The 27,884-nt window shown below is 28.8% G+C and overlaps 1 protein-coding gene across 2 annotated transcripts in view; it reads right to left on the bottom strand.

Annotated features, from left to right (window-relative positions):
* The window catches only part of LOC107451344 (protein C-ets-1), a 67,883-nt gene that overhangs the window by 35,780 nt on the left and 4,219 nt on the right, over window positions 1-27,884 (bottom strand). The window contains exons 2-3 of one of the 2 annotated variants that reach the window (XM_043051222.3): window positions 23,364-23,475; window positions 6,838-7,009 (exon numbers count right to left, since the gene is read on the bottom strand). In XM_043051222.3, the coding sequence (XP_042907156.1) occupies window positions 6,838-7,009; window positions 23,364-23,465 (274 nt within the window). In that variant the 5' untranslated portion in view covers window positions 23,466-23,475. Of the gene's footprint in view, window positions 1-6,837; window positions 7,010-7,980; window positions 8,128-23,363; window positions 23,476-27,884 lie in introns of those variants that run through there. The other variant, XM_043051223.3, reaches the window with a different exon arrangement.

The following is a 27,884-nucleotide window of genomic DNA, read 5'->3' as shown; positions in this document are numbered from 1 at the left end:
AAAATAATAACAAATAAATAAATAAAGACTACCACTAGCATCTATTCTGTTTTCTACCCCACAAAACAGCTGTTTCCGTCTTTCTTTTTTTTTTTCCAAAAAAGAACTAAAAACTTTACTACGTACTATACGAGAACGACCTCCACTTTCGAACGCAAAGACTTTCACATGTGACGTCACAATCATACGGGTTATTCCCTCAAATATCGTTTGCCGTTTATCGCCCCAAAGAGAATTTTTTTTTTTGTAATCGATATAACAGTAGTACGACTTAACGAAAGCTTGAATCATGAGAAACGAAGGTAGCCTGGTTCTGTTTCCGGTTTTGGTTTCGGTACAGGTTAACTGGCGAGTCTGTACGAGAAACCCAGCTGCCGGATACAGCTAGATTTTGAAAAACTCATATGTTCTGGAATTTTCTTACTTCCCATAAATTATCAAACATTTGAATGTTATTTAGAATCAACATTCGTATTAGTTCTTAATAACACTCTATTGCGAAGAATCACTGCTTCGTCAAAAATCTTCCCTTTTTTCCCAATAAGCAAGTTTTTTCGATGATTGTACTATTGTATTTCAATTATTTATTTTAGATTCGATTATTTATTGTATTTCGATTATTTGATGTATTTTCGATGATTGTTCTATCATAAGGTATCTTTAAGAGAACTCTACACTCGCCATCTTGGATTTTAGGTCAAATTTTTAATTTGAGTTATCTTGATATTTTTGGTACTTAACATTCGATGTTATAGTATAGTATTATTAGACAATAATACTACTCAAATAAGGTAGAAGAAAATAAAAGAGCGCCATTTTTAGATTATTAGAAATAGCGTTTGATAATTTTTAGAGTTTCTATTAATTTTTCCTAAAAAATTGATAAAATGATGCTATTTGTGATTTCGAGTAATTTAAAATTATAAGCTTGTCAGCTTTCGGTTTCTTAAATCTAATTTTATTAAATGCTAAAAATTCTAATGCTAATTCCTTAAATGCTAAAAACAAAAAAGAAATATCATAAATCTAAAAACAAGTAAATGTATACTATTTAAATACCTGTCAAAAACTGTTTACTGCAGAAACGTACTGGCATAATTTTGTCGGAAAAAATGAAAGGATAGTCTAACTAAAGTACCACATGCTTAAGCATTAAAATATAAATATCTCATATTCTGATTGGTTGACAGTCTTACATTTTACATGTATCGAAAGAAACTGCGGAATAGAGTAAATACCGATCATCCGCTTATTCTTCAAGATTAATTACGTGGTATAGAATTTCTCCCCACAGTTTCCACCCCTTTGACAGTTGAGTTTGGTAGCGTCCAGATGTAACTATCAAAGTATAAACTATTGAATTTTAGTATTACATAATCTATACGAAAAAGTTGTTAAGAATGTAATATTATTGCAACTACTTTTGACTTGTAGGGTGTATTAAAAGCGTGTCGTGGGTAAACTATCTTTAACCACGCTACGTTACCTAAGTCATGTTACCAAAATATATTTTCCCTATGTTACCTAAGTGTTATATTAACCCTTTAACTCTTCATTCCGACATACTATATCATGATGCTACTTACATTTTTTTTTAATACTTTTGTTTTTAAAGACACGTATTTCTATAAGATATGTATGCTTGACTTAAACAGTAAAATTATTTCAATTAAGTAAAACATTTTTACACTAATTTATAAATTTAGAATGATAATCATTCAGATTTGGCAATTTTTTTAAAAATTTCATTCCATATTCAGTCATATTTTAATTAACCAACTATAATTATAATGTAATCATGTTAATTTCACAAAAACAGATTAAATGGATGAAAAACATTTGAATGACTACTTCCTTTATTTTTTATTTATTTTCAACGCATCAATTTAACTCATATTTTAGGTCAAGCATAGAAATTTTAATAAAATTTGGTAGTATTTTCATTTAGCTATGCTTAAATAGTATTCATTAAGACACTTAAAAAGTTTCGTCCATGAAAAATAATAGTTTATTAAAGAAATAACATGATGCATGCATGTAAGTCGAATTCGTCAATAACCATTTCAAGCAAAAAGAAAAAACTAGTGTAGTCTGAAAATTTCTCCACAGAAAGTGTTTACTTCAACTTAATTTGTATATTTTATAAATAACTTCAGAATCCTTGACAATAGCAGAAAAATAAAATTACTTAAAAATAAAAGTCACGGTGTTAATGAAAAAATATTTATTGAAATGGTGCGTTAAAGCACTTTTGGCCGAAAACTGGCAAATTAAAAAATAAATTATTAAATTTCTGGTATTTAGGAATTCAGCAGCTTTAATTTCAATTTCCAATATTGTTGCACAAGCAAATATTAATAATTTCAATAAGTAATACAGCTGTATGATTATTATTTATTCAATAGAATTTGTGCAAAGTGTAAGTGAGAAAATAGCATATAAATTGTAATGCGACAACTTTATAGTGCAGAAATTTTCTAATAAGGAAAATAATTAGGTTTGAAAATGACTAGCATTAATTTATAAAAAAATCAAATTAATTTCTTGTGACTTTTCCAATTTGAAGAATACATCTAGGTAGGTTGAATCAACTTAATTGAATCTTTTCATCATTAAATTTAAACTCCTTTCACTACAATTTTAATTTTTTATTTATTTATTAATTTATTTTGAAGTGTGACTTTCTTTTTTCAATTAAAAAGAAATATATAAATATTAAAATAATTTTCTATTCTCATTAAATAAATTAGTTCAAAAAGCTGTTTTTTTCCCCTTATTATTTTTTTTTTTTATGTATACATAAATATAGCATCTAGTTTACTGAGACTTGACAATATTTTGAAAACTCCAAAATAAAAACTGGGACGATTTTTACGTTAACGAATTAGGCGACAGAAAAAGGAGGAAAAAAGTAAACAAGGAGATTTTTCTAACGAAATAGAGGCTTTTATTTACAAATTTTTAAATATTAGTAATACTTATATGGAAATGATTCAACCGTTTTCTACATATTCTTTTCTACAACTAATACGAAAAATAAATTAAAAACAATATATGCGACATCAGAGGGGGAGAATGATAGAACGAATAAAAAGAATAGAGAGCATCATGAAGCACTAAAAACAGATTTTTCCAACAGGGAATATCTACCGTGGGAACTGCATCTCGTTGGGGGGAGCAAGGGGGGAGGGACACTCGAATACGAAAGCAGACGATTGTGCACGCAAATGGAATACAACACTGTCTTTAGCTATTCCATTCCTAGAGCGTCCAGGCATTTTGAGCTCTCCCCCAAAACGACAGGTGCTTCAGAGGCCCCGACAAAATTTCACGCCCACTCTTGGTTTTCCAGCTCCACGGGAGTGGGGGGAAGAAAAAGAGCAGAAGGGAGCTCTACCCCTCTTTTAGAAGTCATTATTTGGGTCATATAAAGTTCGGTGTTCATGAACCCGTAGAAGAGGCGAACAAACCGTCCGAAATCAGGACATAGTGCTATATTAAAATAGGCCAGAGAAAAATAGGATATATCAATATTCACGTTATGTTCAAGCATTGAAAAACATTCCGAACAAGGGAGTAAACAATTAAACATTGTGCCTAAACGTAAATGTTTATTATGAAACGCCAACTATTGCACAAAAGCTGAAAATCTTTCTCACAATAATTGATTTTAGTGGAGGTAAGTTATTAGTAACTCCTCAAGCACTTAAAAAAAAAAAAAAAAATTAAATGTATCAAGTTTGAGAAAAAAATATTTTTCTTTTCTGGGGAATTTCTGAAAAATCTAATCAAAAACATCTTTGAATATTCAAATTTGAAACGGGACAGGAAATCAATTATTTCTTAACATTGTGCCGATAAAAACTATAATTGAAGGTCGTTTATATATTGCAAAAATCAAAAATTTTTATAAGAAAAAAATTATACAGAATGCTTTTCCATAAAATTCCTCTAGTCCTCTTTTATTTCGCATAAATCTAATGTTAAAGTCATTTGAAAAATGTCATTTAAAAAAAAAGTTTTTTCATTTGGACATAATTATTAAACTACAAAGAGTTATTGTTTCAAAAGGTTGAATGTCAGATATTAATTTCAGTTTTCAAATAACTTTATTTTTCTTAACAGGAAATTTTTTTGAGATAGATCGACGCGTGATTAGGAGAAACAGTTTAGTTTGACGTTTATCCCACGATTTACAACCGAAAAAGTAGCCTGACTCACCAACTCGCACGTGTTTATATTAATTACATTGTGCAATATTTTATTGTAAAACCACAATTGATTATATTCGCACGGTTTTACCTCCTCATTTATAGAGAATATTTAATGATTAGTGATTTTTTCCCTCTTCTGAAATTTCCAGTGAATTTTCCTTACTTCATACAATCACGTACAAACTCAATGGCTGAATAATCAGAAATTGAAAAATTATCTGTCTAGAAGTGTAAATTTTGTAGGAAAACATTAATGTTGCTGTATTTCAAATTGATATTTTACTTTATTTAAATCTCCATCTACTTTCCATAAAGTATAAACGTATCAAGTTTCGAAAGAAGTAAGCTGTTGTATACTGCTTTTCATTAAACCGTGAATTTTCAGATTAGTATTTGCTTTAATAATTTTAATTACAATAAAAAAAAATAGCCGTGGGCGTTAGCTTTTTTTTTTCTTTTTTGTTGATGAAATGCAATCCCAATAGTATTTTGAATAGTCGAAGGGCTTTGGTGGAATAAGTATCAACGGATAGGATAAGTGCTAAATTTTAGGTTTAAAAGTATGTTGTAGTTACCCGTATGTATGTATATATTTTATTTATTGTTGATAAGCTGATAAATTCGATGGGTATTTAAATGAAACACGAGTTATGTAGAGATATCAGTATAAATCACCTTGTTTTCTGGTTGTTACATTCTCTAATACTAATGTTAATATCTACACCTACCAAATAAATTTTTTTAAGCAGTCATGTTATCTTCTAACGAAGTTTGGAGCCGCTGGCCGAAAAAATGCAAAACATTTTTGTAAAAATATGGTAGGTAGTTCATATTTAAGCTTTAAAAAGGGCTGCGCTTTGATCCAAATATGTATATATATATATATTATATTGGACAGAATTATCTGGTTTTTTTAAATCGAATTCCAACAATGAAAAACTTGAGATATTGATACACATAACTGCTATATATTATATTAACTTCGTAAAAAAAGAAAAAAAGAGAATTCTTCTAAAAGGATGCTAGGCAAAAATGGGTTATCAATATTAACTTGAAATTCTATTCGTTTGTAGACATGTTTTTAGTAGTTATTCATTCAATCGGTTATGAAAACAAAACTTAAATAAAAATACAGCAAACACATTAAATTTGATCATAAATTCGAAGGGAAAAAAATCGTTTTTCTAAAAATCCACAAAAAATTACATATCCTTTTACACTCTAATACTGCCGCATATACACTTTCTTCATTAAAACACAAGAAGTCACTTTATAATTTATCGAGGTAAAACTATAATAAAAATATAAAAAACAGCTTTACTGTCCTATATTTATACTGCACGTAATTTTTGAGTCACTCTAGCAAACGACTCCGTGGATCATAACATAAAATTGATGGCTTGAATAGGATATTAAATCACTCCTCAGCTAATTTTGGGTAGCTCGAAGCACATAAAACATTTTATTATTAACAATAAATGGACATAATTTATCGTTTGCAATCTGTCTTCTTCTAAACCCCCGCTTTAGTGTTGATGTTGTATCTAAACTCCAAAGCGAGATGTATATCTTACGATGCCTAAAACAGTGCAATATAGTGTTTATTCTCTGATCAAGATTACAAAGAACGAAATAGTTTTCTTCGGAGTCTTCATTTTTCACATAAGACAGAAGCCTGCTTTTTATTCTTCTTTCTAATTCTTTACAGACGTTATCCAATCAACGCAGTGGATCATAAACGGCATTTGGCAGGCAGAAATCCAAGTGTTTTAAAGCTACAGCTGTTACCACGAACATTTTAATAAGATAAAGAAAACAAAAAACCGCTTCAGCCACGTATCGCGTTACTGTGCGCGCATGCGCCGTGGAAGGTTTCTTTGTTCAAATTTAGAATGGTGCGTCAGGCGCTCGCTCGCCTTGTGTAAGCAAATGCACCAACTGATAAGACACTGGATCTTTCAACTTTTTCATTCACAACTTAGCTTTTTTTATCGTTCCACTACGATACTTGTCTTTCATCGCATCATTTCATTGGCAAGTTAACAGCATGTGTTTCGAATATTTTTTTTCTTCACATTTAACGGGATAATGCGGATAATTATTCGGATAGGCAATTAAAATTAGGATGGTGAAGAAAAAAATAACTACAAAGAACAGTTGTAAAATTCAAAAGGGCGCCGCAACTTGGCAATAATCGAGCGTTACTGCTGTCTATAGTCTAATTAGGAGAAATTTGGATCCGTTAATAGACCCTTCACAATGTTCTTCGATTACAAAAAGCGGTGTCATTAATTCATAATTTTAAAACTACAACTTCTTAATATGGAAGAAATTAAAACACACACCATATTAAGATGGTTAGATATAGAAAATTATAAGTAAATTTTTCTCAAAAAATTGCAAATATTTATTATAAACAAATTAAATAATTAAAAACACATTATAGAAATAACCCTTAATTTTAAATTTGACTTCTTTTTTTAATAAAACTTCCTGGTACTCCTTAGTAAATTAAACTGGCTTAAAAATATTATTTTTAAAAAAAAACTTTTTGGTTGAGATAAAATCAGAAAAAATCTTTTTTCCTTAAAAAATGTTCGTTTTAAATTATTGAATAACTTACCTAGAGAACTTTCTTCTGACAAATCACTTATGGAAGGAACTTTTCTCATAGATTTGTAAGGCATATCCGGTACGCAAGAATCGTCAACTATTTCTTTTTTAATTGCGTCAGGTGCAATTATGCTCATCTGTTGATCAGCTTCTGGTATATGGTAATCCATTTCGAATTTAATCTGAAAAAAGAACAATTTCAATTATCACACCTTCAATGCAAACAATTGTTTCCAGTTCTTAAAAGGTAAAATTTAGTCTTATCTGATGATGATTTATGATAATCGGTCTATTAGTTTCTGAGAAATCAAATCTTAAAAATACTTTTAAAAAAAAATAAAAATAAACTGATTTATTTTTAAAAAAATGTAACGCTTTGCGCAGTTTTAAAGATGTGATTCAATAAAAAAAAGTAAAATTTAAAGGGGTTTAAATTGTTGTGATCGCTCGCCTAGCTGAAATATTCGAACCATATTTTCCAAACAGCAGGGGGGGGGGATTTTTTTTTTTTTTTTTTTTTTGAAAGTACGTTTTTAGTGCCTGATTTCATTGCTCAAATTATCGTCTGCACTAATAGATTAGCATATTCGAGGTACGCCTCTCAAATCATGAAGATTGTGACTAAGTACAAAAGGAACCCATCATCAGTTCATAAATCAATCAGGGTGCATTCTATTTTAAGTTATTAATTCCTTTGTTTGTGCTTCGTAAGTTGGCTGCTCGTGGTAGAAGGGAACCCTCTAATCAGAGAAACAGTCTAGATTTCGATGCAAAAATAAAAAAATTCATGAAAAATGAAAATAAATCAATAAAATAAAAGACTAATAAAAAAGATAAATAAGTTAAAAATATTATGCAGCTTGATTGCCTTATTTCCTTTGAAAATCTCAATCTTTATTGGTAAAAGAAAAATACTAGCACAATTCCTAAAAACTATTCTACCAATGCATAAATAACAATATACGGTTACTTTTTTACAGTCTTAGTTTGTCTAAATTCTATCTTAATAGGAGAGTATTATATTCAATTATAATTGTATTACGCACACACACACACATATATATATTTTAATACAAAATCAAAACATGAAATACAAACAAGAGCTAAATTTCCTTAATTTTGATAAACAAATACAAAAGAGCAGTCAGGTTACTTTCACTCGAAGCAACACCATTCTTTTTTTTCTTTTTCTTTTGTGGGGTAGACAAGTTTATAATCCTCCACCGTTCCATCTAATTATGATCCTAATAATAACCCCAACCACAAAATGAACTCCCTTTAGCGGGATTATCTGCCCCCCCAAGCAATACACACTCCAGACGATAGAGAGGGGGCGGGCGGGGGTCAGACGATAGGGTTCTGGGGTAGACGTTATGACCTCCAAGAAACCCCCAGGCGTGGGAAAAACACGTCAGCATATGTCCCCTCTCTTTCTCCAAAATCCCTTGCAAGATGCAGATATTCACCCCTAAACAACCCGCAGGTAGATGATCAACCTGGCAGCAGTTTTTTTTTTCTTCCACAAACGCGTCTTTGTTGACTTCGGGAAGGTGAACGGTTGTGACACATCTGGTGTTTAGTGTTGTTTGATGTCCAAACTGAACATTTAAGTGACGGACATTTTAAATATGAAAAAATTGTACAAATAAAGAATCTTTTTCTAGTCTTGATATCGCAGTCAAATTTCACCTTCACTGTTACTATAAGACATGCTTAAAAGATAACACTATAATTCAGAAAATTGTTGTAGCATATGGGAAAACAAATAAAATTAGAAAGAACTTAATACGGCATTAAAAGAATCTATTGCTAATCATTCCAAACTATTCTAAAGTCATAAAAAATCATCGTCATATACAGTGCTATTTTGCTAATAATATGCTATTTTCAAGACTGCTGTGAGTTAGCAGCAGTTACTAATGACTGTCAGGTAAGTTTAGTCTGTCTAAAGCCAGCGCTCTCTTAAGTTTATTCTGAAAATGGCGCAAAACCTTAATAAGGAGAGAAACAAATTACAGTTTAGTGAAAATGAAAAGCATTTGAGTTTTTTGAATAAGGCAGTGATTTTTCATCTTGGTGGAAAAATGTCACCGAATTGGCTAAAAAGTTTAGTAACTTTTAAAATATTTAAGTTGCGTGTTCTAAAGCCGAAATAATTCTTCACGGCAAGATGTTACATATGACATAAAATGATAGCTATGCTTCAAGAGTAAGGCACTTAAATGAGGTTCTTTTATTTTCCTTAACGAAAGAGCTTTCAAAAACCAAGTGAAAAATATAGATAGCAACAGAGAATCGGAGCATTTAAATTAAAAATTAAATTGTAACAAAGAATTGAAGCATTATTAAAAACTAAAATAGTAACCGAAAATAGGAGCATTTACCATATTAAAATCTAATCTTAGAGAAAAAAATTTATGCAATAAATAATGGAAGTCAATAATTTTTAAAGGCAATAAGAGAATTTATCACTTGTATGTCGAAAACTTTTTTTTTAATGTGATCACACTAAATACTGTAATGATTCAGAGTCTTTGATAAAATAAGTACAATGGTCCGGAATAGCCTGGTTGATAGTGCACTGGGCCCCATGTCTAAGAGGGCGTGGGTTCGATCCCGTCGGCCGAAGACTCTCCGAGTAGTAAATGGTGACTGGCGCAAGTTAAATCTGTCGAGTAACAAAGTCCTCCATGTTCCCGTAACAAATCATACCTCTGGGGGTACTGATCCAGGAGTTTCCATTTCTTCTGGATTGGTGCAAAATTACAAGGCTACGGAGTTGAACATTAGTAGCCGTAAACCCAAAATTTGGTCGGCTGCTCAACGACGGTTATAAAATAAATTAAGTACCATGCTAAGTTTTTAGAACATAATTCGTACCATCCTGATTAATTCCTTAATAAGACAATTGTTAAATCCAGGCATTTGTTCAGAAGCCAATAGTTATATTTTAAAAAACTTGGCTAAGTTTGTTTACGATAGATGGAAGGGAAAAAAAAAATCAAAAATAGGAGTGTGATATTTACCACTAATAAGACAACATCTTGAATCTTTTTGTGAATAATAAAGAAAAAATAATTGTTAAACGGATTTACACTCAAAATTCCTTTTCTAAATCAACAGTTTATTACCTTTTGCAGCTTTAACAATAAGATAACACAAATGACGAATTTAGGGAATGGCCAATAAAGAAACTATTGACAAACTTGATGAATGACGAATCTAAATATTTTTCAAACTAGTACTTTTTTGAAGCTTTAATAGAAAAGTAATAAAAACGAGAAGTTCAGGGTATGAGTATGACGAATAAAGAAACTGTGTAGAAACATGATGAATAATACATTTAACTTTTATATTCCTTTTTTAAATGGACATTTATTTTACACTAAGAAGATTTTACTGAAAGGTAATAAAATTGACAAGTTTAGAAAATGGCGATTGAAAAAAAAGAAAAAAAAATGGGGACAAACTTGATGAATCTAAAAAAAATTTGTTTTAAATGAATACTTCCTTATTATTTTGTGCTCTTTTAACCGAATTAATAACATTATAAAAAAATTGACAATCTTTAGGCAATGATAAATGAAAAAACTGATTAACTTGATTAAAAATGAATCAATTCACTATGCACCATTACTATTTGCAACATTAACAGTGAGGTAACAAAATTGACAAATTTAGGGAATGGCGAAAGAAAATACTGATGACAAAATTAATGAACAATGATAATACTTACTTACATTTTTAAAATAATATTTTACTACTTTTAAAGTTTTAAAATTAAGGTAACAAAACTTACATAACAATCTTAGACAATGGCGAATGGGGGAACTGATAACAAACTCGAAAAATAAGAATCTACTTAATTATTTTAATTATTATTGAAAAGTTCATTACTTTTCGCAGCATTGGAAATGAGATAATAAAACTGACAAGTTTAGGGAATGACAAAGATGTGATGGTAAATTTGATGAATAAGAAATCTACTATTAAATTGTTTGTTAACTATTTAATTACTTTCAGCAACTTTAACAGTAGGGTATCAAAAATAACTAATTCATTTTACACTTAGGGACATTTTTTTATTCATTTCATGTTTCATTTGAGACATAAAATTAATTATTAACGAACATACCATTAAAAAAAATAATTCAACCGAATTCATAACATCTATAATAAACGATGCAATTTAAGTTTTCAAAAGAAAATAATAATAAAAAAAGAACATTAGAGACAATCCCCTTGCAAATGGGCGTATAGAGCGAAACGCTGTGTGACCCTGTATAAATCTCTCCCACTGAATACTTATTAACTATCACTAGCAGGTTCTTTCCAACAAGATACTGACGCAGAGCCGTTTCTCAGCCAACCGGAAAGGTCAAATAAAAGGCAACGGCTGGAAAACATAGAAAATAGAGAAGGGGATGTGTAACTATAACCGCATAAATGTGAGTTTCAGAGAAAATTTTTTTTTAGGGATATTGATTGAATGGCAGAATGGATTCCTGATCAGTGATGTGTTTCCAATCGAATATTTAAGTAAAAATTAAAAGCGTGGGAAAAACGGTATAATGGAAGACAAAGCAACGTGTGCATACTGTCATTTTAGTGTCGTAGACATAACAATGACTACTATAAACTAAGCACCAGGCATTTAAAATGACATTCCCTCCATTTTTTTCTCCATGATACGTAAAATTTGTCCTCAGAATGTTCGATGCTGTACTATCACTCTTTACTCCACCCACGATTAAATAAGAATTGAAAAAAAAAGATTAAAAAAAACGCTCCTTAGCATTGAAGTTTAATAAGTTTTATCAAGGTTAAAAAAAAGTTTGTCTGCGTTTCAGCCGTGTGTAATATTTACAGAGGTTTTTAATAAATGCTTCAGCATTCCTAAATAACTTTTAAAAAATATTATTAGTCATTATATAAATTCAAAATTAAGTAAATAAATGAAAATCATAATTGTCATATATTGTTATGCATTGTTGCCAAACATTTGCATTGAAATTATCTGAGGGGTAAACTTTTGCAGAAAATAAAATATAGTTTTACAGTAAGTTTAAAAAAAACTAATAAGAATAAAAAATTGAAAAAAAAAAAAATTTCAAGAAATAAAGTAATTAAATAAAATGTGATAAGCTGGACAAAATAAAGGCACAGAAAATATGCACGAATTTTTTTTTTTTTTCTTTCCAAAAATTTTTGGGTTTTCTGAATATTAGTGCTAATTCAAGTAGCTTTTGGATGATTTTATTTCAAGTTACAAATTCTAAAATCTACTTGGGATTGAAAGGGTTTTATCCTGTAAAAGTTTTTTCACATTAGGTAAAATTATAAGCCTGAAGTACATCCCTCATAAGTTGCACTAAACATATGCACAAAATTGCTACTAAGCTCTTTTTTTTTCCTACTCTATCCCATTTAATCTACACTACAGAGCAAGTATTTCTTTTCTAAAAAAAAAAAAAAAAAAAAAAAAAAAAAAAAAAAAAAAAAATCAAAATTACGTATAATTCACGAATTTTATAAAAAAAATTTAGTCTTAAGAAAATTAATTCTTGTTAAGGAAGAGAAATCAGTAATTTTAATTTGTACCACCTACAATTTTTCTCGAAATATCAAAATTTTGTATAAACAAGATAAATAAACAAAAAATAATCCCAGGTCGAATAATTGCTTCAGATTCGAGTTGAAAGCATAGGCGACATTGACAGGGAGGGAAAAGGTGGGTATATACCCCCTCAATAATTAGAAATCTCTTATGAACTCCCCTCAATATTTCAGATATAAGAATTAAGTTTTCTCGAATTATCATTCAATTCCTTAAAGTTAAAAATAAGAATGAGAATAAATAATTAAACTTTTTGCAGGTATTTATTTATCACATTAAAGAATTATTTTTCTTGTCAAGTAAATTTAAAGAACTCTTGCGACTGCGTAATTTAAGTTCGCCCTCCCCCCAAAATTTGGTCCCTGCAACATCCATGTTGGAAAGTAAAAGGCTGTCCAAACGGTTCAAAATGCTATAAAAAACAATGAAATTTGCGACGCCAAACAGTTCTAAAAACAAAGAAATAGTGCCAATAGGAAATCAAATTTGTTGATACCCCAAAGCTCCAAAACCATTGAAAATTGCAACTCCACACATCACAAAAATCAATAAGAATTGCTATTCCAAAAACCTAAAAATTTCCTTTATATACAGTTCAAAAAACTAATGAAAATTGCTACTTCACTCAACTTCAAAACTGTCATAATTTTTAACTTTGAACTCTGTGTCCGTGAGAGAGAGAGAGGGGGGGGGGAGATAAGTCTACAGAAAATTACACAGGTCATACAATAGTTAAAAATCTAAGAGCAAGAACAAATTAATGCACTCCGATTTACTGTTTTAAAAACAGGTTTTGCTATGTACGGAACATCAAACTGATTGGGGTAAATCTTAAAACAAACAATCTCAAAACATGTATTGACAAAACACAAAAATGTATTACAATACTTATACATAATCAACTGATATTTATTCACTAAAATGCCTATTAACACGTTCTACTAAGATCTTAATCTTAGCACGTTATTATAAGATAACGTATTTCATAAAAAATGTATACTCGAAATTGTTAAAAATTAATGAAAATCCATGAACAAAATCACTGACAATCATGAATTCACTAAAGTCGCTAATAAACTTAATTTATACATGGCGAAAAATAAAGTTGCTCGATTCTCAAATTCGTCTGCCTCATTTATTTCATCTCCCAGCAAATGTATGAAAATTGGATTCGTTCCAAATCCTGCGTGCCTTGAATAACAATCGAAGTAAAGCATTCCAAAAGTGTGTGGTAAAGGAAAATTCCTACACAAATATCTTCCTTTGCCGGCAATTAACATACTCCTACACTCTGACGATAGCAAGTTCACTGTTTACAATTCATTCCCAGGTTTGCGAGAGCTCGCCATCGATATTTATTTTCTTGCTCCGATTTTTCCGATGTATTTACTCCGCGATGGTAATCGTCATAAAGATCGATTGTGTTAGAATACTATAGAATGATTTTGACCTCAACGTAATTGAGAAAGACTGTCTTGAATGAAAAAAAAATCTAGTCTATATCTATATTTGATCTTGAAATTATTGAACTTGTCAAAATCATTCAATTGGATTGAACGTGAAATAAAAACCTTTTAAAGACACAAAATGAGAAAAACATATTACAGTAAATTACTAACAATAAACACCCATGTACCGTACCTTTATTTAAAAAGTTATTTGGGAACGATATAATCGAGAACAAACAAGAGTAATATTGCATACGATATAACAAGTTAAGAGATTCATAATGGAAAATTACCGAATTTAGATCTAAAGCGATGCCAAGGTAATGCATAGGTTAATTTGAAGTCAGAATGCATTTATTTCATTAATATCAAAAGGTGGTTCAAACAAGGCAACGTTCCAAATTCGGTAACTTTTCAGCACGTGTAAATAATTCAAGTTTCTATCTGAAGAAATTAAAACCAAATATTTTAATACAATGACCAGAAAAAGCATAAATATTAACAAAGTTATCTTACCTTTAAAAAATGTCCCATTTCAAACCAAAATTTTGCCCTAATAAACTCAACAAATACTTTAACACCCGTATAAGAAAAAGAAAGATAAGATATGCTAAATCAAAATGAAACTTAAAAGTGAAAAAACCCCAACCTTTGAAAGTCATTAGGAATTTAGCCATAAAACCAAAAGCATTTCAAAATATTGTAAATAAAATTACACATAATGCAAAATGGAGGAAAAAACGTTTATTCTGGATCCACCAAGGACCTAACTTAGATTTTTTTTAAAAATAAATATCGAGACATTAAAAACTCAATGAAGGTTAAAACGAACATTTCTTCACAAATAATATCAACAATATCGATATTTGATTACAACATTACGATCAATCAACACCAGCTAACCTTGGCCCTTGATTTATTAAAGGAGAAACAGACGAGAAGAAAAAAAAACTTCAAATAATAAGGCAGGTAATATTAGTAATAACGAAATTTGCTCAAGTGTGACTTCGAGAAGAGTTTAATACAAAAAAAAAAAAAAAAATCATTATCTTCTCACTAAAAACAACACAAGAGGTTGAAAAAAGAGATGTAAGTGTTGACAACTCGGTGCTTTTGAAGTCCAGTTATCCATTTTAAATCCAAATTTAAGGCACCTTTAAATCTATTTGACGTCCACGTATGTTTCCCACGGTTTTGTACTTTTCTCATGTCAAGTTAAAATGATTTGTGAATACTTAAGAGCCTATGTTTCAATCTCTTAAGATAAACACCGGTCGACCTTCAAAAAATAAGCTGCTATTATAGTAGCTATTCGTAGAACTTGCGTCATCTTTAAATATACATTTCTGCACGCGCTTTTTTAGTTTGATATGAAAAGCATCGCTAAAATATCTTCTTTCCTTGGAAAGACACCAAATAAAAATTTCACATGCGTAGAAATACAAATAAGATTCAATTTGCTCTTTCTAAAATATTTAATTACAAGGATATTTTAAGAGGAAAAGTTCTTACTTCAATCTTCAGACATAGCTGAAGACTGATAGTTCCGCGAAATCCTAGGATTCCGTGGAAGAGTTAAAGGGGTTCCCCAAATTATTACTTTTTTTTTAATCCGTAATGATTTTGGTACTTTTATCATTATTTAAATCTAATCGATAAGTCATTACTTATTTAAAATCACGGTTGCCCATACGAAACTATTCTAACCGCAATGCCAATTAATAAGAAATGGTACTTATTTTAAAAAAAGAAATACATAATTTTTTAATACATAATTAATGTTGGAATACGTATACGTATTTAAAGACGTATACAAAAGATACGTATTTAAAAAAAACTGCAACTGGGTTTTTTAAATCAAACAAAATTTGCTAAAAAAAGAATATGTTTCCCTAATAACTATTCTCAACATTTATAGTAGTTCTTTTTAGTTTTCATTTGGCTCATTTTATTCGTTTTCAGTTTATGTATATACATCAAAAACAAATTCAGACTAGACTAGACAAAGTCCAGTTCAGCGAATCCAGCTGTAAGTGATAAAATCTAATTTAAGATTAAATGCTAAAACTATGAATCTTATACTCTATCTTATTAAATGATCTTAAAATAAAATATTACATATTATTGTTGAATATGTTCACAACTGGGTACTTGCACTAGAAGTAGATCACAGATACCCACAAATGTGTTTCGCAATGTCTTCCAATGTCCGTCTTTTTTAAAGTTCCATTCGGAAAAACGGAATAACTTTCATGAATACATTTTAATGCCACAAGAAAAAGGAATTTTGTAAAATACAGCTTCAAACTTGTTAAAATATTTATGTAAGTTCTATTAGGATGGAAGAAAGAACTTACAATAACTTTTAATATCACGCGGAAGAGGAACATGCTAAAAATACTGATAAAAATATTTACTTAATAAATCCAATAGGATGGATAAGAGAACTTATTAATTTATATTAAAAAAAAGAAGAAAAAAAAAAGGACAAAACCACTTAAAAAAAGTATAACCCAAAAGAAGAGATAAATTAGATGAAATAAAAACGTATAATAAGAACCAAATGGGCGTTGGCGAGGAAATTAGGAAATGTTACATTATTGCACATTAAAATGTACTGAACTCTCAATTGGATCCATTATTCCAAAACACAGATGGCTGGCTAAGGAGGACCGACAAAAATCAACACACAGGAAAAGGACATTATTTTATGTTTTATATAAATGTCTTCCTCCTTTCTAGTATGGAAGATGCATGGAAATGGTAAAACAATTTAAAAAAGCCTTTCCTCAACATCACATATGCACTTAAATGTAATCAAATATTAAATCGGATCGAGGTCCTAGGAAGGAATAAATCTCTTTTACTTAACTTTTATTTTATTTTTAATTCATCAAGCAGTGAATTAGAATTTCGCTGAGTGATAAGACTAACAAGGTTTTACGAAGCTCTTTCGACAATAAAAAAAAAAAAAAAAAAAAAAAAAAATGGCACAGTGTAATGCCATTACACTTGAAGAAAAGCTGTAATTTTAGACTGTATATGCGATCTTGCTGTAAAGAATTATCTGGGCTTTAAAACGGATTAATAAGTAGAATATTTTAAAATTTATCAAGTTTTTTCTTTTTTTTTTTTAAATTGCCAATTAAGCTACATTTTTCCATACAAATGAAAAGTATCAAAACCAATCCGAAATTTTTACGAGCCTCGATAATGCAGCATTGGAGTAAGCTTCTAAATATTAAAAAATTAGATCACAAACGCTTTTCATTTTCTAAAAGTTGTGCCTTTTCTCCTCTATATTGACGTTTTGCGCCATTTTCACAATAAATGTAGAAGATGCTGGATGAAGATTAGCTCAACTTGACCTAAACGGTCATGAGTAACTGTTGTAAACTCAGATCAGTTATGAAAACAGCATATTATTCGCAAAAAAACATTAATTTCATGCGACCTTCGAAAAACAATCTTAGGATATATGCTTTTTCGCCAATAATACGTTATTTCCATAACTGCTATGAGTTTTCAACAACTATTTATGACTGTTAGGTTAAATTTAAGCCACCTTCAAGCCAGTGTTGCACATGCCAATCCTGAAAATGGCACATCAGTAAAGAAAAACCACAGTTTCATACAAATGAAAATCGTTTGACTTTTTATTTCTCAATATTTAAAAAAATCATTCCATTCAGCCTAGTTAAAAAAAAAAAATTTAAAAAAGGGTAGAATAATTGATTTTGGTAATTTTTTATCTAGTCGGAAAATCTGGCAAAATCGGCACCTTTTAAAAAAGTTGAAAAATGTTTAAAATATTTTTCTCCTACTGATGCCCAAATTTATTCTTTGCGGCAAAATGGTATATAATATTCAAAATTATAATTCTGCTTGAAGCGTAACGTAAACAAAGTCTGGCTTTTTTGATTTTCCAAGATGAGAAAAAACTGGAAAAACACTGTCCTATTTTTTGAAGCTGTTTCGCCAGAGGAAATGGGAGAAATGGGGAAAGAAAGAAAAAAAAAAAAAAACAGTTCAAGTGTCTTTAACTCGAAATAAATTTGAATTTTTTTAACTATCGATACTATTTTGCTGTAGGGAAAAAGCTAGGCTTTAAAACGGACAAAAAGCTAAAATATTTAAATGAATTATTAAGATTTAAAAAAAAAAAAAAACACCGATTTGACGAGTTTTTTCCGCACATTAAGACATTACGAACATTAAGATCAATGAATAATTTTCAATTTCTACATATGAGCAGCAAACAAAGCAACGTTGGAGCGATTTTTTAAATACATTTAAAAAAAGCATTCACAAACGCTTTTCATTTCCACAAACTGTGTTTTTTTACCAATTTCAGAAATATAGATGGCGCTGGTTAGAGCTAGGGTAATATTAGCCTAACAGCCATGAATAACAGTTCCTAACTGCAAACAATTTTCAAAAAGCATATTATTCGCTAAAATGGAAATATGCTATAGTATAAAGCATCAAAAATTGAATTTTGAAAGAAAATTTTTTAATTGTTTACGCGTTCAAAATCTCAGATAATTCTTAGCGACAAGATGGTAAATTTATATTTTAGGAGCTTTCTTGTTTTCTTCTAGGCGAAAGTGCTTCGAAAAACACACTTAAAGAATTGTTTACCAAACAGATGCGTATTCAGAGTAACTAAAGATGAAGCCTCATGCTTCAATAAGATCAAAAAGATAAGTGCAAGGGAAGATTCGAATTCCATCTGTAGCAAGTAGACCGAACTGCATGCCACACTGATCTAGACCTTACGGCGAAAGTAAAGATTATCAAGCGAGGTCCTTCTTTTCAAAGTCGGCTGAATCCAATCTTCAAGGTCTGCAGAATATATCGTTGATTGACAGAAGTCACTTTCGGTTTCCTTGCCCAGTGGAATTCGATGGTCATAAATATTTTTTCCACCATTTATTCAAACATTCTGGCAGGTAGAAATCAAATTCGAGAATATTCACTTCTCAACGGTACATTAAGTCACTCCATGTATAATGGTTGGCGATTCACCTTTTGGGAAAGATCAATGCCAAATAAGAGGTAGCAACGATCCGGCAGACCGTGATAATATTCCATTTATAAACAGGCAATTCTAAAACGCAATTTATCGCTTTCAAAATGGCGAATATTTGATACTTAGTTAAAATGCGAATTTTCCTAACAAAAAAATTTTTAAAAATTATTCTTTGAATTGTTAAGATTTTTTAAAATTGAAAATTAATTATGATTCAATTAGATTATCTTTAAGAAACATATATGCACATATATATATAATAATAAATAAATAATACAAAAATATTTTTATTTATTCTTTAACGCAGTTTTTATAAATAACTTCAAAATGGAAAAATCTCTGAATTATCTTCAAATAATTTAAAATATTTCTTTATAAATTCTTTTTCAAAAGGAAAATTATTTTCATTTCAATCTTTCAATAAAAAAATAATAATAATAATAATAAATAAAAAATCTTTAATTTTGAACAAATTAAAATACTATATTACAAATTATTTTTCCATTGGAAAGTTCTTCAATTAATTTCAAATAAAATATAAATTATTTTCTAAAGGATAAGTTTATTCGGAACAGAATTTTAAATAAATTAGCAAACTTTAGTTTAAATTTTTTTTTAGTTGGTTTGGTATAAAGTAAAATATAGAAAACTATATTTTAAAAGAAAATATTCTTTTAATTTCAATTAAATAAAAATAATTCCTTTCAAATAACTACTTAACTTGAAAAATCTTTTTAATTAGTTCTAAAAAAAGTTTAATTCAAAATTATTTTTCAAATAAAAATTTTTAACAAAAGGGGGGCAAATGATTTCCTAACAAGCATGTCAATTAGTAAAATACTCAAGATATATGCTCGACTTTTATGGATTCAATAAAGGCAAACATAAGTGGGTTAAAAAAGCAACTTCAAAATACACGCTGCAAAAAATATTGAGACACGTTTTCTACATTTAGCTCTAATAATTCCATTCAAAGTAACTTCCTTAATTGCGTTCTGATATACGAGAAGTGTCGTTTTTCATTCAATTGAACCAATCACAAAAACTGGAACACTTTTATTAAGAAATGAACATGATTTTAAGCGTCACTTGTAAGCAGACAGTGAAAATCGCGCCAAGAGGAAACGAGTTCTTTGTTTTAGATCTGTTGGGAATACGTAATTAGGACTACTTTCTAAAGAGAATGCACAACGCGGCGTTTAAATAATTAGATTTTTTTTTCAACATACGAAGAAAAAATTTACAGTTAAACTGACAGTAATAACCAGATAAATATATAAAAATTTGATTATCAGTTGTCATTTTTTACAAATTTTCACCCCCTTAAGAAAATTTTTCATCCCTAAATTAAGTGCAAACGAAACCATTTACTAAGTGTTTTTCGTCAAAATTATAGTCGAAGACGTTTATAATTCAAAAAATTTTAGAAAGAAAATGTCTTTGAAGTAGTTTTGTATTTTCACAAAATATTGAATTTTCACAAATTCGTAAAAAAAAACAAGAAAAACAGATTTTTACAAATTTGATAAACCATGAAAGATGTCTGACAATTTCACGGAAACGGACCTTTCACAAGAAATCTGCAATAACCTCTGTGCTTATGAAAGTTTACTTAAATTATATATTAGTTCAAAAAATACGCTATATTTAAATTAAACTATTAGATTAACATAGAGGAAATACGAAGAAGAAAAAAGTCCATTATGGATTATATAAGATAAACTCATAGCTGGGACAGCAACAAGATTAGGAAAAAATCCAGTAAAATATACTAAATATAATATATATACTGAATATAAAATATATTTGTTGCAAAATATGCTAAATACTTTACATTTTAGGGATTTTATAGTCATTAAAATAGAAAAACTGCAATATTTTCTAGACATGATTTCACATTAAATGATCTTGAAACGTTATGTATTATGCTTATTCATAATTTTAATAGTTATAGGCATTTAATTCATCGAAGAAGTAAGCTAAATTTTATAAATGAGCCTCGCCCAATTATGTATTAGTGACACTTATTTAAATACTCAAATAAGCAATAATCTGCACAAAAATTTATTTCAATGGGGAATTTTTAAGGAAACTTCATCAATTTTAGGTAATTTTCTAAAATGTACAAAAATCAGGAGAATTTTTATTTAACTAGTAGACCAGGAGAAACTGGCAAAATCTAGTAGTCTACTGGAAAATCCAGTAGAGTTGGCACTATGTAAAACTATAAATTAGTAAATGTATTTATGTATGTAATATATAAATTAGTCTATGTACTAAATATAAATTAGATAACAACGAATAATAAGTAACTAAACTAAAAATTTAATACGTAGCATTGACACACTTAAAATCATATAATTCATCAAACGGTAAAAAGAAAGAAAAAAAAACTCAATAAAATTAAGACTGTGAAAATTCTTATTCCTTTAACTTATACAAAAATTCGCAGTTAAGTATCTGGGGAATGCTAGACAACATGAAATTATAAGACGAGAAGTTAGATAAGTATAAACAAGAAAAAAAAACACCTCACAGCTACGGAAGAGGGGAGGGGGAGTTTCACACTATTAAAAAAAAAAAAAAAAAACGTCAGGAAAAAAATGTCTGAAATGAAAGAACTTCAGGGCATCCGGAGTAACAATTAACAATATCCGGTCTCCATAAATGTGATGACCCTTGATGTGACAGAAATCAATTGAACAACCCTATACAATTAATTGATCAACTTGAATAAATAGTAGCATCAGAGGAGTATTTAAACAAAACAAGAATGTATAGGTAATTAATGTATCATAATTGTATTTTTTCCTTCTTTTTTTCATTTTCTTTAAACAGCACATCAGCCTCACATAATTTTCCGCAGGAGTTGAGTCTGGTATCAAGAATCGAATTTTAATTCCCCTTAAAAAACTTCCAAGAGAAAATAATTTTTTTTTAAATTATTTATTACTTTAAGTAAAAACAACAATATAATATATGTGTGAAAGGAGTCAATCAGTAAAAAGTAGTACATTCACTCACTGATAATGTCTGAAACTCTTAATCGGGGTGAGTAGCCTCTCTCAACAAAAAATAAGCACTTTAAAGTACTTTTTAAGCACTCAACAAATATTTTTAAGCACTATATACATTAATAAAATGCAAAATAAATTTGCAAGAATTTACATGCTCATGATAAAATAACTAGTTTCTGACAAAGAACTCTTTTCTTGATTATATTAGCCACCATAAAAAAATCGATAATTTTTCGGTTTGATTTCAGAGGGAGGTAAATGAAGTTTGAGAACATCTTGAGAAATGTAGCTGAGTCGCACAGAATCTCACCGAACCCAGCTCAGTAGACGTACATGCGGACTCCCAAGTATTTCATCCAATATGTAACATGATTGGACATGATATGCGCTGTCATACGTTACGAACCGACGGTAAGCCTATATGGATTGTGGGTGAATGAATTGTGAAAACGTTGAATAGAACAATGTGAAAACCACGATTTTCCATTATACGCTGCGAAAATCGACATGGTAAAGAAAAAAAAATCTCATTTTCGAAAAGGGAAAATTAAGAAATTATTATATATACCCAATGAAAAATGCACCTTTAAGGCTATTAAAAATCGAAAATAAGCACCTTTAAACACTTTTTAAAAACGCTACGTACCATGTGAATGGGGCTTGGTTTTTGTAACTTGATTCATATAAAATGTTCTAAAAATCTAGGTATTAAATTACATACAACTTTGGGGAAAATATTGTTATTAAAAAAAATATTGAAGAGCTCTTTTAATAAAATTATATTTTTTTTGTAAATAGAGTATTGATATAATGGGGGGAAAACACTTGATTTTAGAGCAAACGATTATATCATTGGAATTACTTGATTTTTAATTGATTCATATTATTTTTTAAAATAAATAAGTTATGAAAACTTTTTCTTAGTGGGGAAATAATAATTCGGGTGCGATTACATTTCTTAAAGAGAAAAACTATTGAGAAAAACAAGAGGAAATTACTCTTAAGAAGAAAGAAAAATAAAAGGATGTTATTAATTTCTAAAATCGTTTTCTCACAATCAAAATTAAATATACTATTTTACTTTTACTTACGAGAGTAAATTATTTTATGCAAAAACTTCCGTCGCATTTGAGTAATCGAACTAATTCAAGTTCTGGAAACGAATTAATTAAGAAAAATTAAAATGCTTAATTATTATGAAAATTACATAGTAAGTATCCAAATAATTGCACAATATTATTATAGAATCAATATTTAAAATAGATTTAACGAATCAGTAGAAAATATCATTTAAAAAAAAAAAAAAAGGAATCATCTACAACTTCGAAAATTACTAAAAGAATCGATCTCAGTAGAAAATGCACAAGAAACCGCTCAAATTAACTCATGAAGTATGAAAGCAATATTTTTAAGCATACATACCTTTGGAACACGTGTCTTTTTGCTTAAATTCATATCGTAGCTTTTATTATAAGACGAGTAGAAGGTTCCCAAATTATGGTCACCGTAAAATTCTACATCCATTTTCCTTCAACTGAAAAAAAAGGGTAAAAATTTACTAAGATTCTAAGAATGTTCTATCAAAGCTTTGTTATCTTACATGAAATAACATAACATGAATAAATATTGCAAGTTCTAAACCCATATTCATGACCGTTTTAACTTAACACCAATAAAAATAACCAATAACAGTTTTGCCCATCAAAAATGGCACAAAGTGACAATATGAAGAAAAAAAAGCCATAGATTTTTCTGTAAAAATATATTTGCAAAATTACTACAACCTTGATTTGTTTGGCTTCAAAAAGTGAGTAAAAATTGGAATTATTCATTGATTTAAAATTTTTCTCAAGAAGGAAAAATTTTGCCAAAGCAGCAATTTTGTGTAAGCTTAATAATTATTAAAGGTTTTAAATAATTTTTCTTTAATTTTGTGTAAGCTTAATAATTATTAAAGGTTTTAAATAATTTTTCTTTAAAGTCTAATGAATTTTTTACAACAAGACAGTATGTACAGGGTGCAAAAAAAGTTAGGAAACTGTCCAATATCTCGAGACGGATCGAAAAAGTGAAAATGACGCAATCAATATTTTCTAAAGGCTATCCAACTCCATCTCCCACTCCCTCCCTGGGGGCTATGTGAGGGTGAAACTTTAAAATCTTAAATTTTATATTTCATTGAAGATTTGAATTCTCCCGTAACCCTATAAGTGTTAGCATTCTGCTTCACAGATGCGTTTTAACCGTGATTATATTACCTGGATTTTTAAATTGAAATTTTTCCCTGAATTATAAAAGTGTTGAAAACTGTTTTTATTTTATTTTCTAGAACAAAAATGCTTAAAAAAGAAATGAACAAAACAGTTAACAAATATTTGTAAAAATATAAGCTAACAGTAATATTAAGAAATAGTTATTCCAAATTTAAAAAGAAAAATAGACAAAATTTCTTTTATTATAATATTTAATCAAATAAATGTACTTTTGCCATTAGAAAATTATGAGACTATAGGTAAACCCCTTTTGACAACACTTATTTTTTTAATTCTAAAAATATTTAAAGTGTATTTATTTCTTATCATTAAATTTTTTATTATTACGTTTTAGATTGTTCAAAAAACACATTTTAATCTCCCTTAAAAAAAAACTTTTATTCTGAATTGTAAAAATTTATTTCATTTCATCAAAAGAATGTAAAAATACAAGTTATCTGATGGTCATTTTAAAGAGTTCAGACTGAATAAACAAAACTATTGAACACATTACATTTCAACCCCTAATTACAAGTGACAGAGAGGATATGAAACTGCTTTAATTTTAAAGAATTAGAATGTCTAAAAATTGCTAAAAAATTGTAGTTAAAAGAACATTCCTACTGTTAAAAAATTTTTGTATTTAATGTTTAAAAAATTAGAAGAAAGTATCAAGTAGAATATTTTAAAGATTTAAATGTAACATCCCTGGTTAACTGCTGCTGTAGATCTTTGTTAAAGTCAGTAGTCTAAATGAAATAATTATTGCTGAATGAATTGAATATTATGAATGTATTTTATAAAACACAAGGACACTTTTTTTTATTTATTTAATATACCCCTACTGTGAAATATGACACTGCAGGTCACAAATGGGGGAATCAGACATATTAGGGATTTTTAGGATATTACAAGGATATTCAAGACATATAGGATATTTAGGACATATTAAGGTTTTTTAGAAATAAGAATAAAAATATTATTAGATTTAGTTCAAATCAGGTACAAAGACATTTCAGAGCAGATATATATTTGCAAAATATTTTTTCTAGCCAAAACGTTAATAATTTAATCATGAATGTGTCCTATGCAAGGTGGAATTGTTCAATAATTAGCTCTATAATAGGAGTAAATTTAGTGAATTCCTAATGTTCTCTTTAAGTGTTTTTTAAAGAAAGCCCGCCCTGCTTGCCCTTTGATCCCAATAAATGCACCCTCTTTCTAAACGTAAGCTGACATATCTTAAGAACAATGCCTTACATTCAGATTCCTTTTTGAAAAAAAAATAATTCACTGTTTAAATAATAACCACACACTGGTAAAATTATATGTGTTTATAGGTTTAATTCTGCTTATATTACAATATTTACTTTAAGATTATTCCCAACTGGTTTAAATTTTTATAAGTATCTTATTTCGGGGGGAGGGGGATTTTTTAAGTGATGTTCTATTTTAAAACGATTTTTTTAAAAATAAATACCCTTTTTTTCAACAAAAAATAATAATAAACTCACCTTTATGCTCACTCATAATTTTCAGTTTAAACTAAAGAAAAAAGCTTTCAAGTTGTCGAACAATTAATCATTTTATGCTAGTTTACTTTTAAAAAAAAATTCTATGCACTGAGATTGCCCTTTAGCATGCTTTTATTTATTCTTACAAACAAATTTTACTCTCATTTTGATAATAAGAGAGAAATACCCTTTGATATATATTCATAAAATAGTCTGAGAGGATAATTTAAAAATTGTTGAGCATAAAATTTAGTTGTTAGAAGTGTAATATTTTGACATAATATTACACATTTTGATAAATATTGACAAAGTTAAGTGACTTCTCTTTTCAGAAAAGAAGCGTTCTGCCCTTTTTTTTTATTCCCTGGGAGAACTTTGGAAATCTCTATTTATAAAAAATAAAAGACACTGTTTGATTCAATCAAACATTGTTTGTTACGAAATAAGTAAACCCTCGTAAAAGCTTAATGCACTTAAGCTATTTTGAAATAAGGAACTATTTTCTAAAAGGTAAGATCAAGTATTTAAAAATGAATGATAAGAAAGTGAAACAAATGATATAAATTGATTTATTTTAACTAACAATATATATTTTTCATTATATAACAAGCCTTTTACAAACTAAAGAAAATCATTTGAGATTTGAGGATTTTCACCAAGAAAAATCTATGAGAAAGACTTTAGACTAAATTTTCTGCTGCCTGTCGTTTATTCAAGTCCTATATAGGCTACTCCCATATTTTGATATCTACCCCATATTTGATAATCTATCAAAAAAATATAAGTTTTTATGTATGGTTTTGAAACTTCAAATATAGTTTAATATATTTAAGGTTAGGCCGTCAAAATTAATATAAAGGCTAAGAACGAGTAAATCTAACCATTTGGTCAAAAGTAATTATGGCGTTTAGGTCTTTGCTTTTTTTAAACATAGCACATTTAAACACCCTCATACCCGAAGATATATTAATAAAGCATATAAACACAAACAATCAAGTATCTGTGTTGTTTCCATAGAAAAGGGACAGAAAGAGAAGGAAAAAAACGGTACACAGAATAACACAAAGTATTTGTTAAATCAATTTAAGCAAATTACAATATAATAATGAAAACTACTTTTTTAAGATAAACTAGGACTATTCCATTAAAAAATTCTGAACACAACATCCTCATGAGACACAAAAAAAAAAAAAAAAAAAAAATATGAAAACCTCCAATAATGAAGATTTATAGGGTACATTGAATGAAAGATTCACAGGGTACATTAAATTAAAGAATCATAAGTATATTAAATAAAAAAAAAAATAATAGGGTATATATAGACAAATCAGTCTGGATACATCTTCGTAAAATTATTTTCTTGCATAAATATCAAACTATCCATTCAAGGTTCATTTGTATTAGAAACTTCAACTACAGGGTGACTTATATTGAGAAGAACCCAAACAATATACAATAACCTTAGTTATACATTCAAATGTCAATAATGCTCAAAAGCCCACATCATGGCACCTTGATAGTCCATCATGTGATAATCAAGCTATGAAAATAGAATACTGAAATTTTGAACCCTGAATTGAGTCAGAGAATAATTTCAAATACCAAATATTTCCACAAGTCTCTTAAAAATTTAAACATACAAAAAATTAGTAAAAATCAGGGTTGGCAGGTTTTTGACATGTGACAGTTTTTGACAGTTTAAACCATGGTTTAAACCGTCATGTCAAAAACCTCATTGTCAAAAATGTCGAAAATGTCAAAAACCTATATTCATATGTGAAATTTAATTAATACATAAAATTTATATATTTTTTAAAGGATAGTGTTTCTAAATATGTTCTAGAAAAAATAAGTTTAAAATTTTGAAGAAACACTTATATTTTGAATAGTAACCAAAATCTTGTACTTTTGAAAACTCACATCTTTTGTAATATTATGTATTCATTTTCATGTGTTATTGAAAATCTGCAGTGATATTATTAAGAAATTTATTTATAACCAAATTTAGTGTATAGTATAGATCAGTGGTGCGCAAACTAGGGGTCGCCAGAAGTTTTTTGGGGGTCGCCAAATTTTTAGGAAATGCATTATCCCTGCATGCTGCATACCATACAGTGTACATATAAAGAGTGAAGCGCCATCACTCACTGTTTAATTGCAATTGGATTTTCGAAATG

The sequence above is a fragment of the Parasteatoda tepidariorum genome, chromosome 8 (assembly GCF_982258835.1).
Source record: "Parasteatoda tepidariorum strain Cologne lab strain chromosome 8, Ptep-v5.0, whole genome shotgun sequence".
NCBI classification, from domain to species: domain Eukaryota; kingdom Metazoa; phylum Arthropoda; class Arachnida; order Araneae; family Theridiidae; genus Parasteatoda; species Parasteatoda tepidariorum.
Note: the sequence above shows the minus strand (reverse complement) of the source record. Positions and strands in the feature narration are given on the sequence as shown.